We start from the raw sequence: 15,193 nt of genomic DNA on the forward strand, positions 1-15,193 counted from the left end.
CCTTTTCAGCCCTTAATTCCTTGTCACATCTTTTTCTCCCCACCTGCACATGTTTATGGGTATCCAATCAGGCCTAGATCTTACAGGTAGTCATGTATGATGAGCATGTTAAACAATGACATCCACAGCCCCACAAAGATGTAACGGCCACCAACTTGTTGGCTTTGAAAGGGGATTAGACAAAGCCATAAAGGATAAGCCTATCAGTGGGTACTAGCCATGGTAGCTGGGTATTACCTCCAGTATTGGGGACAGTGTGTCTCTGAATACAAGTTGCTGGGAAGCCCAAGTGGAAAACATTGCAAGTTTGCAAGTTTGCCATAAGAATCTGGGTGGCCACTGGGTGAGATCAGAGCCATTGTTTAGATGCAGCAGGGCTTTTCTAAGGTTCTTAGCCTGTTTTGTCTTGAAGGGATAGACATTAGGAGCACAATTGGCTTTGCTTGTTCCTGACAAACAGAACCCAGAATGTGGTGCAGGGATACTGCTTCTCTTCCCCTTGGTTCTGAGATTCCACAGGGCTCCATTTGCCCAACCCGGGTGGGGGGTGGGAAAATGGTTTTGTTTTTTGTTTTTTTTTAAAGCATTTGGAAAGATCCTAGTGTGTTGAGAGCAGCTAGGTGCATTTGTGCATGTGCATGCATGCATGCACAAACAGCAGGAAGGGCAGCATGAATGTTATATCCTGTAGAAATTAACTTGAGTTACACCAGATACTCCATTAATTGGGTTTGAAGGCCCTAGCCCCTCTCTGAGAGGGGAGTATGGGATTGCAGTAAGGGTACATTTTGGATTTGAAGTGGACGTCCTTTTTTGGAGTGTCACTATGGATTTTCCTGTCATTTCTGCATCAGCATTACTTCTGGTAGAGCTGGAGTTGAGAATGTTCCTCTGACTGCCCATCCCTTTGAAAGCACTTGGTTATGGTTATTGACTCTGTATCTTAATGGTTTAGAGTGGATAGGTGGGAAGTTGGGAGAAGGAAAGGCAGGGAGTTTAACAATTTGTAATTAAAACTGCCCCCCCCCCCGTGCTACTTTAAAAGTAATTTTTGGTTTTAAAAGTGTTGATTACATATTTTAATGTCACAAAAAGTGGTAGTGGCGTATAGAGTAAGTTGCTTCGGATCAATGTGAGACAAGCGACTAACAAATATTAATACTAATACACCACTGACTTCCTGCAGTCTGCCTTAGCAATAATTCAGGGGTCATTGACTAACAAAGCTGTAGACCTGTTGTGCACCTGAGTTCCACCATGACCTCCGAGATCACTCTTTAATGTATTAGTTCTGTGCAACAAATTAGAACCATATGAGCCCATAGAAGAAAGTGATTGTTGTGATTGCTGTGGAGCTCTAGTCCTCCTGATGCTCATCAAAACTTCTTCCACAGACCCTGTTGGACCTTGTTTATTTGGATAAGTTCCCACCCACCCACCCAAAAAAACCCCATCATCATCATCATCATCATAGTAAAGTTGTTGCCTGACCTGAACCTCTCCAGACTAGACAGATTATCAGTAAAAAAATAAAGTATTGGAAAGCAATACTTCAAAATCCTTTGAAATACACTCAGGCCCTTAGAACTGGCTCTTCTGTTTCACAGTTGAGGCTGAAGCCTATGGCTTCCACTGCATGCCACATTTTGCAGCTGTTTATTATAGCTAGTAGTTTCAAAAACAACAACCAGCAGGTAGAAACCTAGCCTACAAATTCACAGTTGGGTATCTTGTTTTCCTTTCTCTTTTTATGTCAGACATATTTATATGACTAGACACTGTGAGAGAGATCATTATTTTGCCCCCAAAACAGAGTATATTCGTGCTTCCTGTAAATGTTACAAGTATGTTCTACAAACAATTAGCTTTTGTTTCTTAGACTGAATTTAGTTAGAATTAAGGTACGGCTAAGCAAAATTGATGCTTAATGAGCTGAGGAAAGGTTGAAATATAGTGTGAGATGAATATTTGATATTTTCTAGTCAACAGTTTATGAATTCTCAGCTTTTTTCAGGTCTGTATTTGTTGAATCAGAAATAGCCATTGCTAATGGTTCCAGTATTTCAGGAAGCAGTAAATGGACAGGACAAACCTCAAAGATTCAAATAGCACCTATTTATAGAACTGATTTAGACACTATTATATTCAACTAAGGATAATTCTATAATTTCAAGATACCAGAAATCTGTCAGTTCCCACATTTATAGGCTACTATAAAAGTAATTTGGGGTTCTACACATAATGAGGCATTAGGATCACTACCTTTGCAGAAGGCATCTCATGTCTAAGCTTTATTAAAATGGGAACTTTTCTTCCACATGCATCACTTGAGATGACATGGTCCTTGGAACAGTCATCTAATCAGATTAGTTCTGCCTTTTTTGTTGGTGTCTGGGGTAGGATGAGGGAGGATCAGCATTCTCTCAATTTAATCGTTTCTTGTGAGGCATCTAGTGATCCAGTGAGAGGATTAGACATAGGTAATGTGACCTATTATTTAGAGGTGTGTTCAACCACCACCCTTAATCCCGACCATCTTGGCTTAAGTAGTAGACTCATCTCTTAGATACACAAAATACAGGAATTTAGTAACATAAAACATCTCAGGCACCAGGTATATTCAGAGAAAACAAAATATTGATGGGCACTTCCTCTCTGTCTCCCCCTCTTGGTTTCATAGTTATTTGTTTTCCCACATGCCTAATATTTATTCTCCTGTTTTGAATCTTCCAGCAAATTCGGGTTCCCTTCAAGGTCCACAGACACCTCAGTCAACTGGTAGCAATTCCATGACTGAAGTACCAGGTGACCTCAAGCCTCCAACACCAGCATCTACACCTCATGGACAAATGACACCTCTGCAGGGCAACAGGTAGTATATTTTCTTTCCCCTTTCTTAGACCCTGTCTGGACTTTGTGCTGTATCTTTCAGGGATGTTTTCTTGTGGCTCAGAATTCAATGTATTGTTGTTGTGGAAATCTCATTGGTATCTATGACATGACTGCATGCCATGAGAATCTAAACTCCATAATCCCTTGCCCCACCGTGTTTGATCCTGACCCCAGTGCCCAGTCATGCAAAAGAGGGTGCTATCATGAATTGCATGGACTCAGTGTAAAGTGGGAGGAAGCTTCTTATAATGGTCACACACACACACACACACACACACACACACACACACACACACACCCATTGAGTGTGCAGGCTTTGTTTTGAGATTTGCACTCATTGCTGAAGTCAAAATACAGAAGGTTTCTCCAGGCTCTGTCTTGAGACTAGCTAGTTTCAGCTTACATGTGAGTTTGCAGGCTGAGTCTTTTACTCTGGAACTCATATCACTTGCTTTCCTTCAGGACACTTATGAAAAGGTGTGTGTGTGTGTGTGTGTGTGTGTGTGTCCCACTGCCACATTATTATTATTCTTATTAAATTTCCGTAGCACCCATCATCTGAGGATCACAGGGCAGTTTACTATATGAAAACACAAGTGCCTAGAATGTTTTTGAAACAGGGTTTTGAAAGTGGGCTGTCAAAGTAAAATGGTAAAAGTGTAAAACCAATGGAGTTTTTTAGAGCAATTTAACTCACTGAACTACATGGCTCACCGTCTAATAAGGTATCACAATGTGTGTTTCTGTTTCCATGACATTAATGCTTTCTTTTCCTCTGTCTCTTTAGAAATAGTTCCATTAGTGTGCATGATCCCTTTTCAGATGTAAGTGATTCGACATTCCCAAAGCGAAACTCCATGACCCCAAATGCACCTTATCAGCAGTCTATGAATATGCCAGATATGATGGGAAGAATGCCCTATGAACCGAATAAGGACCCTTTTGGTGGGATGAGAAAAGGTATATTCTGTTTCCTAGCTACTTTATGTGTACATGTGTGTGAATTTAGGTGATTTGTTACCTTTGCATCCCAGAGATGTGAAGGGGAAAACCCTGTATGATACTGTTCTCACTGCTCTCTGCTTTTTATTACATTTCATAAGCTATAGGTGCTCATTCAGGGTTTGGTGCGGTTTGGACGGAAGGATACTTCTATAAAAGGGGAAAGGATTGTCAGCAAAGTTTTAAAAACGCACTGCTAGGTTACAGTCTACGAACATCTATTTGGGAGTAAACGCCAATTAATTTCAGGTGCACACCTGTTTTCTTCTCTGCTTGCAGTGCCTGGAAACAGTGAACCCTTCATGACCCCTGGACAGATGCCCAACAGTGGAATGCAGGAAATGTACAACCAGACTCCCTCGGGGGCAATGTCCAATATGGGCATGGGCCAGCGCCAGCAGTTTGCCTATGGAAGTGGTTATGACCGGAGGTGAGTGACTCTGTCTTTTTTGCTCCTCCCTTACAATGGCGTTCTATACTGATGACTTCACACCATCTGGGCCAGGGATGGGAAACCCATGGCCCTCCAGGTAATATTGGACTATACCCAGTTGCAGCCCAAAAAAACTTTTATGGGGCCACAGGCTCCCCATCTGTAATGTAGCAATCTCCTGAATCAATTAGAGTAAAAAATTAGTAAAAACTGAGTCTATCCTCTCCCCCCACCATACAAGGAATCAGTAAGCGAGGGGTGTGGCTGCATAAGGAAATTTAGGTATGTTGTTGGGTATATTTGAATTCTTATTTGGAGGGGCGTCATCATGACTGAGCTGAAGTGTGTTTGCTCTTAATGAACATTTTAGCCCTGACAAACTGCACTCTACTCTTTTGGGTGATTTTGCAGACTCCTTTGCAAAAGGGTGTAAAAATGTTCATGAGGAGGTGGGTGTCAGAAAGAGGGAGCAGGTCCCCATTGCCAAAGCATAGTTGACTAATGGGGCAAAATGTGGCTGCACATTTGCATGTGTACTTGACTGCATGTCCTGTTGAAAGTAATCCAGTGTATATCCAAACTTTGATCTCTGCCATGTACACAGCACTACTTTCAGTAGGATGCATATCCTCATCTACATTCTGACCCAACAAGAACAACTACATGTAATTGGAATAAAAGTCTTACCTTGGCAGCCAGAGAAACAAACAGCAGAGCAAGACAGAGAGTGTCAGCATGGTTACTTGTGCATTCCCCTCCAGCTATTTAGAGTCAGGTCAGCTGGAGAGCTTTCTTTGCCCTAAGTGATATCACCACGTAGCCAGGTCTGATTGTCTATATGATGGTGATTGCTTGGGATCAAGCACAAAAGTATTTTTAGGTAAAATCATCATCATCATCATCATCATCATCATAATTGCACTCAAATAGTTTGGGGAGGGGAACAATGGCTGGATACAAATATGGCAAAATGCATGAAAGAATGGAAGGTACAGGGGTTTTTGCAAACCTTTTCTCTCTCTCTTCAAAATAGTGACATTTGCAGTGAATATCAGTGAATTTGGCACAGCACTAGTAAAACAAAAAACAAAAAAGCCCCTTTTTCTTCTTTTCAATAAAAACAAAGCATGCAGACTATGTTTTGCTCCATGTCCCAGTAATTTAGCTTCCTGCCTCTGTCTTTGAGAGGCACTGCTCCTGTGATGTGGTTATAACTATAATCCCATTGTCATTGGTTCAGTAGCTAGAATGGATTATTTCTTAATTATATTAATAAAGACTTTTGAAAAAGCTAGTAGTGGATGGGGTTGGATTAGATGACCTTCAGGATCCCTCCCAATTCTACAGATCTATGATTCTATTATAAGCTCTGGATACCAACAGAAAGGATTAGTGCAAAGGAAAATATATTTTACCGGTTAGAAGTGTTTTGTCCCACAACTTCACTAAAGAGCTAAATAACAAATTTGCCTACACACACACACACACACACAATTTTTTTTTTAAAAAAATGTAAATCTGCAACATGAAACTCTAATTATTAGAAATAATCTCTACCAAATATTCTCAAAACATCTAGTGTTTGAAGGCCAAACTAAAATTAAGCTAATTTCAAAACATCTTGAATTTTGTCAAACTAAGTTGTTTTGTGATTTTTTTTACTGTTAGGAATAGAAGTCACAGAACTGTAAGTGGCATGTCATTTGTCCCTCCCCCCTCCCAGTTATGTGTAGCTGTTTCCATGTTTCAGGTTTCAATAGGCTGAATTTCATATTCAAGAGCAGCATAAAATAGGTGCCATACATTTATTCCTTGAAGAAATAAACTGCAGTGGTCTCAAAGACACTTTGTGTCCCTGAGAGATCTGGAGCCCAAACCGGCTATGCCTTAATTTTTTTAATTTTTTAATTATTTTTTTAGCAGATTGAAAGAATAAGTGCTTTTTACAGCATGAGGTTTCCTTTGTCATTTTTAGGTCGGATCATGGGCTGGGTCCTGAAGGCAGTATGGGAGCACCTGGTCAAAGCAACATGGTGCCTTCAAACAGTGACCCAAGCATGTACTCTCCTAACCGTTACCCTGGGCAGCAAAGGTGAACAACAATTTAATTTGTTTCAAATGCCTGTGTTAACCAGATAATTTTAAATCTTAAGAGCCACTGGGCAGAAGGTGCAGTTTACCAAGCATTGTTGCTGCGTAGCCTCTTTTCTTTCAATGGGACTTCTGCCGTTCCCTGGCATCATTGACTCCTTTGAGAACAGTAGCAGTGGCTCAGCAGCCATGTCGATGGAGTGTTTCCAGAACTTAGGGGAGCTTGATGTCTGGCTTTTCATTATTTCGGTTTTAGATTATAACAGTATGTTCATTTTGAACTTCTAGAGAACATGGGATTGCAAAAGCCCTTCTACTTCCATAAATCAAAATAAAATTGTTATTTTGCTCATATATACACATGAAGTACTGTTCTTAACCTTTTACTTTAAATTTAGTCATTAAATGTTGAGGCTCCCATGCCTTTCTTTGGTTGCAACATTTTGTAAACAAATTAATTGAGATTCCTTGAAATATGGCTTATGTTTTTAAGTGGAACCCTCTAGGAGCTAGAATTCCAGCATATATATGCACAGACATCTCTCACTTGCAGACGTCAGCATGAACTGAGTCTGCTCTCTAGGGTGAAAGCAGACCTTTGACTTTTCCCTTAAACCTCATTCTGTCAGACATTTTTAAAATCAAATTTTACAACTGTAACTCACTGAGAATATTTAAGAAGTGCTGCAGAGATATAAAAAAACATCATATATTTGTATAGCCAGTGGAGCTTCTATGAATATGACATCTATACATACATCCAGTGCCATCACCATACATGGCACCTTACAGTTACATGGGCAAAATAGGCAAATCCCTACTTTCAAGGAGCTTAAGGTAGACAATGGAAGGGAAGACAATAGAGGGGAGGGAGGATAGACAAAGGGAGGGAGAAAATAATGCAAGCAAATGCAGTTCCATGTGCTTAAAGGTTGGAAATAAGGACTGAGGTTTGAGAAGGGATTTGAAAGAAGGGATAGAGGTAGCTTGGTGCTGTCAGCACAGACTGAGGGCCTTTCAGGCAGAGATCTTTTATAGCTGAGAGTGAAGCTGCTTGCATGCAGAACACAGAGCTACACACACTACCATAGCATACATTGAACATAAAAGAAATATGTCCCAGTAAGAGCACGCAAGGTGGCTTATTCCAGCCTTACCAAGGAGGCATCCTTGGTTTAACAGGTAAAGAAGCTTATTTTCTTATGTCCTGAGTATTAATATTCTAGTTGCTAATTATTGCCTATTTTAGATTTGTGTCTGTATGGTTATTCCAGTGTAAGGGGCTCTGTAGCAAATTAAATACCTTAGATCATATGGTTTGTTTATATTAATACATTTCAAGGACAATTTACAAATTTTAAATAGCAAAATAACAAGTTGTCACCTGGCATGGGATTGACATCAAATTTGGTGCCATGTGAGCTAACTTAGAAAAAGTATTCCACAGGCAGGGTCCCCTAGGAAGTATTCCATGAAGTATTTCCATTATTTCAAAGACTCACTACCTGTTCCCCACACACACCCTAAATCTGTTTTGGGGGTTCCTCCAATTCTCTGGAGCAGATTTGGGAAGGGCACAGGGGGTCCATGGCATCACTGCACTAACTGACTAATTGCAAGAGCAATCCTAGATGTTTATTTGCTAGATAAATGAGTCTTAAGGTCGTGCTTTTAATCTGAGACAAGATGGTTTGGATGTTATATTATAGCAAATTAAGTTATATCCAGTTTGGGGTCTCCCATCAAAATTAGATACAGTACTCCGCACTGTTACCAAGTTACACAGGTAAGTTTCAAGGTGTACCTAAAGCTCTTGAGTTCTCAATATAATATGTAATAAACATAATGAAGCTGCTTACATGACATTCTTGCGATGCATGTATTCACATGTACAGTGGTACCTCTGGATGCAAACGGTATCCATTCCGGAGTCCCGTTCGCATCCTGAAAGGAACGTAAGACGCAACTGTGCGGGTTGCGTTTCGCCGCTTCCGCGCATGCGCATAACGTCATTTTGCGTGTCTGCGCATGCGCGAGCGGCAAAACCCGGAAGTAACATGTTCCGTTACTTCCGGGTCGCCACGGAGCGCAACCCGAAAACGCTCAACCTGAAGCTATAATTACTATAATTTAGTAATAAGTTGATTAAGCTCATGAAGCTCAAGCAAAGCATCAGGATTATACACTCCCCAATCTTCCTGTGCAACAAGGAGGACTTTTGACAAGTTTAATTTCACTTTCAAAGAAAATTGGTTTAACTTTATGTATTCCAGTTCAATTATAAATTTGCCTTAAAGCTCTGAATAAAATATTTCTGTTTACATAAATAATTTTATTAAAGTGTAATATTCTAACACTATTAGCTAACCATAGATTTCATCATCACTGTGTGACTCAAACGCAGAATCAGCTTCAACCTCTCAGTTGGATTTGTTTCTACTGTAGGATGGGCGCATAATTTTGACTTCAAAGCTTTCAGTTCATTCAGATATTTGCAAGTGAGGTGAGGTGAGGTGGAAGCTTGGATACTGGAATTATATGTCCCCAGCACTCTAAACAGAAGTTGCACATGATCCTGGGATACCAGTAATTCACTCAGTGGCTACAGTATTTCCATCTCTCATAAGAGATTAAAGGAAAGCAGAAAACTTGTAAATCAGGCATACATCCGTGTCATATGTTGCCTCTTACCTGCAGCAGTAGGGATGTTCTATTCTCAGATCCAAGCCTACACAACTACTTCTACTTTTTTTTATAAGACTGAAATAAATTTACTCTGATATAGTGCCACTGAACCAAACTGAGCTGCAGCCCAAGCACCCCCCCCCATGAACAAAACTTCTGTTTTAACAAATAACATTTTGTTGTTGACAGGCGGTATGATGGAACAGAAGGGAGGTTCTGTGGAGAGCTTCAGGTCTTCTTATAAACAGTTCTCCATTTATAATTGGGGAATAGTCTGTACTAATTAGTAGCTCACATTCCTCATTGCAGGCATGAACAATATGGGCCGCAATATCCAGTGCAAGTACCTCCTTCAGGACAGCCACCCTATGGAGGACACCAACCTGGAATGTTTCCACAACAGCAGGTAAACATTTGTGGTTGTCATTTTCCCTCTGCAAAGTTCATTCTAGAAATCCATGCATACAGACATTGAAAAACAGAATGCAACATTAGGATGAATTCCACTGATAGACAGAAAAGACATTGCCAGGCCTATGACTGCATGTGTGTGGATCCTTTTGTATGAAATGTTTCATAGTTGTGAATAGCTGATTCAGTGACACACGGGACAGGATGGGTTTGGTTTTTTTTTACTGAGGGAGATTTGATGCCAGTTCATAAATGTACAAAGACAAAGGACATACCCCCAATAATGTTGGTAGGGGGAGGAGGGCTGTTTCTATGTTATCTTCATGCACTTCATATAGCTAAATCCAGTGGGAAAGGAGGCAAGAAGAAAAACCCCACCTCTGTTGAAACATGAAGGCTAGCAAGAGAATGAAGGGGCCAAGTGAATATTTACAAATTGCAAAGTTGTTTGTCTTAAAACTATCCAAAAGATAGGGCAGAAAAGTTATAGCTGAGGCTGCCATTGCCACACAACAGCCAAGTTCCAAGTTAATTTGTTGGATAATGTTTATATCCTATTTCCCAGTAAAACTCTCTAGTGGGAACTGCAGCTGTAGCATTCCTTTATCCAGGGCCCCAGCAGCCAGCCAACCTTTATTTCATTCTGTTCTTCCTCTCTCCCAGTTAACAATGTCTCCACACACACACAGAAAAAAATGGATTCTTAAGTCCTGCTGATTCATTCGTCTTGTACACAGATGATACTCTTTTGGCACCCAGAGATTGGCTTGCTCTGAGCATACAAACATCATACCTATGTATATATCTTTCTGAAAATATCCTTAAATATATCTCAATACAAAACAGTAACCAAGAATCATAGGATTAAATCCAATGCTGCTGTTCCAAAAGTGGAAATGTGTTCCAGAAGGTTGGGGGACTCTCGGGGCAGTTTTAGGGGGTATCTGGGGGCTGCAGGGGGAGGAGAGGAGGGGGAAGCTAGACTGTGCTCGATACAACCCATAGCCAACACAACATAGAGCATCCAATTACTCCCTTCACTTAGAGGCAAAAGTCTCCTAAAAAGCTTAGTCTGCTGTTTTCCTATATGAGAAAATCGGGATGGTTCTAACCACCTTCCCCTGAACATCTGGTGATGGTAGCACCTTCAAGAGGGCCTCTGACATTCTAAAAGCATGTGGGGAAAGTTCTCTCTGTTTTATTTTAGTGTTCATTGAAGACATCTTGCATCCCAGGTGCTTTTACTCATGTGATACATTCATACCATTTTATATGCTTTATTGTGTCTCATTTTCTGAAAAGAAAGTTATAGCGAGCTTCAAAATTATAGACTATCAGTTTTATGTATCTTAAACAAAAGTCTTAAAAATGACCTTACTAATAAAGAAACATTGTTTTTTCAAACTTGGATATGTCAAAAAATAACCAATAATTTTTTTACCACGCTTCACTGGAATGAGAACTAACATGAGATGTATTAGCCTTAGGCTAACTATCTTTTAAACATAAAGTTATAAACACATCAGAACTACCTCCGAAAATGAAAGGGCTGTCTCATACATCATCTTCAAGCATTTTTTGTTTGCCACTAAAATAATCATTTTTTCTACTTCTTGTACACCAGAGCTGAAAGATGGATTTTCTGCCAATTCATATGTATTTACTGAAATAATTAAAAAGGCATTATATGTTAATGAAAACACTAATCAAAGTATGTTATATTTTTACCAAAATCTGTATAATGTAGACTCAAATGCTTCTGCCATAAGAAATTAATAAGAGCCCTGCTGGTTCAGACCAAAGGTCTAGCAATCTGTTCTCACACTGCTCAAAGAGATGCTTATGGGAAGCTCACACACAGGACATGAGTGCAATAGCACTATTCCATTCATAATCCCCCAACAATTGGTACTCAGAGGCATGCTGGAGATAATACATAGTCATCAGGACTTGGTAGCCTTTGATGGCCTTATCCTCCATGAATCTGTCTAACCCCTTTTAAAAGAATCAAGTTGGTAGCCATTACTATGTCTTGTCGTAGCAAATCTCATTGGTTGACTGTGGAATATGCATCTTCCTATGAAAAATAATATTTTCATTGTATTTTAAAGCTTATTCATGTTGTTCCCCCTTTTCAGAACTACAAACGGCATATGGATGGCATGTATGGGCCCCCAGCAAAACGCCATGAAGGAGATATGTTTAATATGCAGTATAGTGGCCAGCAGCAGGATATGTTTAACCAGTACAGTGCTTACTCTGGACCAGACCGAAGGCCCATACAGGGACAGTATCCATATCCTTATAGCCGAGAGAGAATGCAGGCACCGGGACAAATGCAGCAACATGGAATACCTCCTCAGATGATTGGTGGTCCTATGCAGTCATCAGCCTCCAGTGAAGGCCCCCAACAGAACATGTGGCCCACAAGAAACGATATGTCTTACCCATATCAAAATAGGCAAGGCCCTGGAGGCCCTGCACAGGCCCCACCTTATCCAGGGATGAACCGCACTGAAGATATGATGGTCCCTGACCAGAGGATAAACCATGAAAGCCAGTGGCCTTCTCATGTCAACCAACGTCAGCCTTCTTACATGTCATCCTCTGCCTCCATGCAGCCTATCACTCGACCTCCTCAGTCATCTTACCAGACGACGCCGTCGATGCCAAACCACATCTCTCGAGCGCCTAGTCCTGCATCCTTCCCACGCTCCCATGAAAACCGTATGTCTCCAAGTAAATCCCCTTTCCTGCCCTCCATGAAGATGCCGAAAGTTATGCCCACTGTTCCAGTCTCACAGGTCGCAGGTCCTCCAACCCAGCCACCACCAATTAGGAGGGAAATAACTTTTCCTCCAGGCTCTGTAGAAGCATCCCAGCCAGTCTTGAAACCAAGACGAAAGATTACCTCAAAAGATATAGGTAAGTGCTAGACAATGAAAAGGAGTCTCTTTTTAATTACAATATTTTAAAGGCTGCAGTTTTGTAAACTTACGTTGAGAAATTACCTTTGTTAAATTGCAACCATGCCCAAAGTTTCATAGCAGGAGTGACCATTTTCACCCCACCACTTAATCTACTTATACGAAGAAGGGGACTGCATACTTAGGCAATAAGTTACTGTAACTGTGTGTTTTATTAAAGTTTTCATATTAGGTGTTGTCCTCCTGCTGTTTCTGACATTTGGTTTCTTCCTGAAATAAGCAGGATTTATGTGATTTCATTTTGGCACAGGGGAGCTAGAATCCAACGACTAATGAAGGGGACACCGTTTTGGTTACTTCTGGATCATTTGGTTACTTCTATGGCCATTTTTCACCCCCTCTTCCCCAAGAGGAAATTCAAAGTATACTTTGGAGAACCAAAGTATACTTTGCTTACTTACAAGCATGCATTTTGAGTAGACATTATGAGGGCTCAGAAGATAACATAGAAGATAACATAACAAAAAAGTATCTGTGGAGCACTCAAAAAATCCAAGCTGGGTCTGAGAACTGCAAGATTAAATCTGATTTTCCTCAAATCCTAACAGTTCTTCAAAAGTGGTTTCAATCTGCACCCAGAAGTGGGTGTGACACACACAAACACGCACCCTTGTGTACATTCCTTAGTTAGCTTGAAAGAAAGGATAGCCAAAAGCCTTATTAATCAAACATATTTTGTTCCTCTCAACTCCTAATGCTTAAGAGTGGATCATCTCTTCAGTTTGCATAACGGAGCATGATAGCTAACGACCATGTTTGTTAGCCACAGATTAACCTTCTGTGCTGTTTTATTCAGCCAGTTCTCAAAATAGCAACATGGCTTTTTTCATCTTAAATAGGCAGTTTTCCTGCTGTATTTAATATAATTCAGTGTTGTGTTCAGTGGAAGACATGCTAGTGAATTCTGCATATGAGAGTTGCCATTCTTGAACCTAGCAAGGGAACTGTGACTATTCATACCATAATCTGGAATAAAAGCATCCCTTCTTCTCACTGATCCAAAATCGGTATGTCATTTGAAATCTAGCCTCTGGATCTCCTTTAGACAGAATGCTTATTAATGCTTTGTGTTCTTATTTTCCAGTGACTCCTGAGGCTTGGAGGGTGATGATGTCACTTAAATCAGGCCTTCTTGCTGAAAGTACTTGGGCTTTAGATACTATTAATATCCTTCTGTATGATGACAGTACTGTTGCTACTTTCAATCTCTCTCAGGTAGGTTTGAAATTTCTCCAGAAGTCTGTTTATCTTAAACCTCCTAATGCCATATAGATAGATAGATAGATAGATAGATAGATAGATAGATAGATATTTTCCTTCATCTAAAACAGTCATAGGGCAGTTGACAACAAAATAAGGCAGTACAAAACATGTTGCATAATAAGAAAGAGCATTAGCAATTCATGGTGGGCCATAGCTCAGTGGCAGAGTATATGCTTCTTCTACAGAAGGCTGTAGCTTTCTGTAGAAGAAAGCGTTTCCATGTTGGACAGGGAATACCCCCATCTGAAACCCTAGGAGAGCTGCTGCCAGTCAGTGTAGGCAACAGCTGGGCTAGATGGACCAGTGGTCTCACCTGATATAAGGCTGGTCCCCATGGAGTTCAATGGTATGCTCTTCTCTACAAGATTAGCAATTCACATAAAATACGTGTCACATCATTAGCAGCACCATAACTTTAAAGTGATTTTACCCCATCCTCTAAAGCTTAACAAAACGTTGAATTTACCTGCCATTTAATAAATACAAAGCGAGGCTGAAACATAGAATCACCACTGAAAACACCACTCAAATGCCCTAGTCATTCAATGTTCCAAAGACTGACCCTTCAAAATTAAATCAGTATTTCTTTTATCAAAGCTCTCTTACAGCAGCTTCGTTCCTAAAGATGTGAGAACCGACCCCTTCTCACAGCAGGGTTTTCCAGTTCCCTCTTTCCCTCAGCTCCTCAACTAAAAGACACTGTTGGGAATTAAGGGGCCCTCTTGAACAGAACAGGGTACAGGAAGCTGCACTCAGATGGAGGAATCAGTAAAAAGTGCTTTGTACAAGAACATCTTTAAATCCAAGGCAATGTTTTTTTTCCTGGTTGAACATTTATACTGCATATAGCTTTCACTAACAGCAGGAGGAACTCAAGAATGCCTTGGATGGAGCACATCAGTTGGTAATAAAAGCCTTCAAGAGCTTATCACAGACATGAAAACTATCTTGGCTACTACTGATATATTGTCAGCTCTTCCTTAACTTGAAGACTAAAGTGCGTCACAGAATTAGGAAAGGTGTGGGAGATGGGAGAGGAAAAAAGATTTAAATAATTATTTGCATATAACATAAAAGCTCACTTTTTGTGGGGCCATACTTTCAAAAGACTTCACCTCTTCCAGAACCAAGCCTCTTACATTCACCTTCTTATTGCAAATTAATGTTATATTTCAAGTGAAAGTATGTTTAAATGTCCTTCCATCAGTAAATTTCTACTAGATTATACTAAAGAAAGTTTCTACTAAATATCACAAGATATCACTAGAGAAGACTGATTTATTTGATGCAAAAGACTTGCAATATAGGGATTAAGAAGCAGTATGAAAACCCTTTTGTGATCTGCCACTGCTGCTAGATTCCTTGCAGGGTGAGAATTGTAAGTGTGGCAATTATTCTGCTTGGTTCTTTATTCACAAGTAGTTATGAG

The 15,193-nt window shown here is 40.3% G+C and overlaps 1 protein-coding gene across 19 annotated transcripts in view; it reads left to right on the top strand.

Moving 5' to 3' along the window:
• ARID1B (AT-rich interaction domain 1B) overlaps positions 1-15,193 on the top strand; it is a 351,760-nt gene that overhangs the window by 332,431 nt on the left and 4,136 nt on the right. For 12 of the 19 annotated variants that reach the window (XM_083607913.1, XM_083607919.1, XM_083607914.1 and 9 more), the window contains 7 exons: positions 2,734-2,872; positions 3,680-3,852; positions 4,174-4,324; positions 6,303-6,419; positions 9,413-9,509; positions 11,653-12,439; positions 13,586-13,716. In XM_083607913.1, the coding sequence (XP_083464039.1) occupies positions 2,734-2,872; positions 3,680-3,852; positions 4,174-4,324; positions 6,303-6,419; positions 9,413-9,509; positions 11,653-12,439; positions 13,586-13,716 (1,595 nt within the window). The remainder of the gene's footprint in view (positions 1-2,733; positions 2,873-3,679; positions 3,853-4,173; positions 4,325-6,302; positions 6,420-9,412; positions 9,510-11,652; positions 12,440-13,585; positions 13,717-15,193) is intronic. The other 7 variants (XM_083607915.1, XM_083607906.1, XM_083607904.1 and 4 more) reach the window with 1 other exon arrangement.

The sequence above is a fragment of the Podarcis filfolensis genome, assembly GCF_964270895.1.
Source record: "Podarcis filfolensis genome assembly, chromosome: 3".
Taxonomy (NCBI): domain Eukaryota; kingdom Metazoa; phylum Chordata; class Lepidosauria; order Squamata; family Lacertidae; genus Podarcis; species Podarcis filfolensis.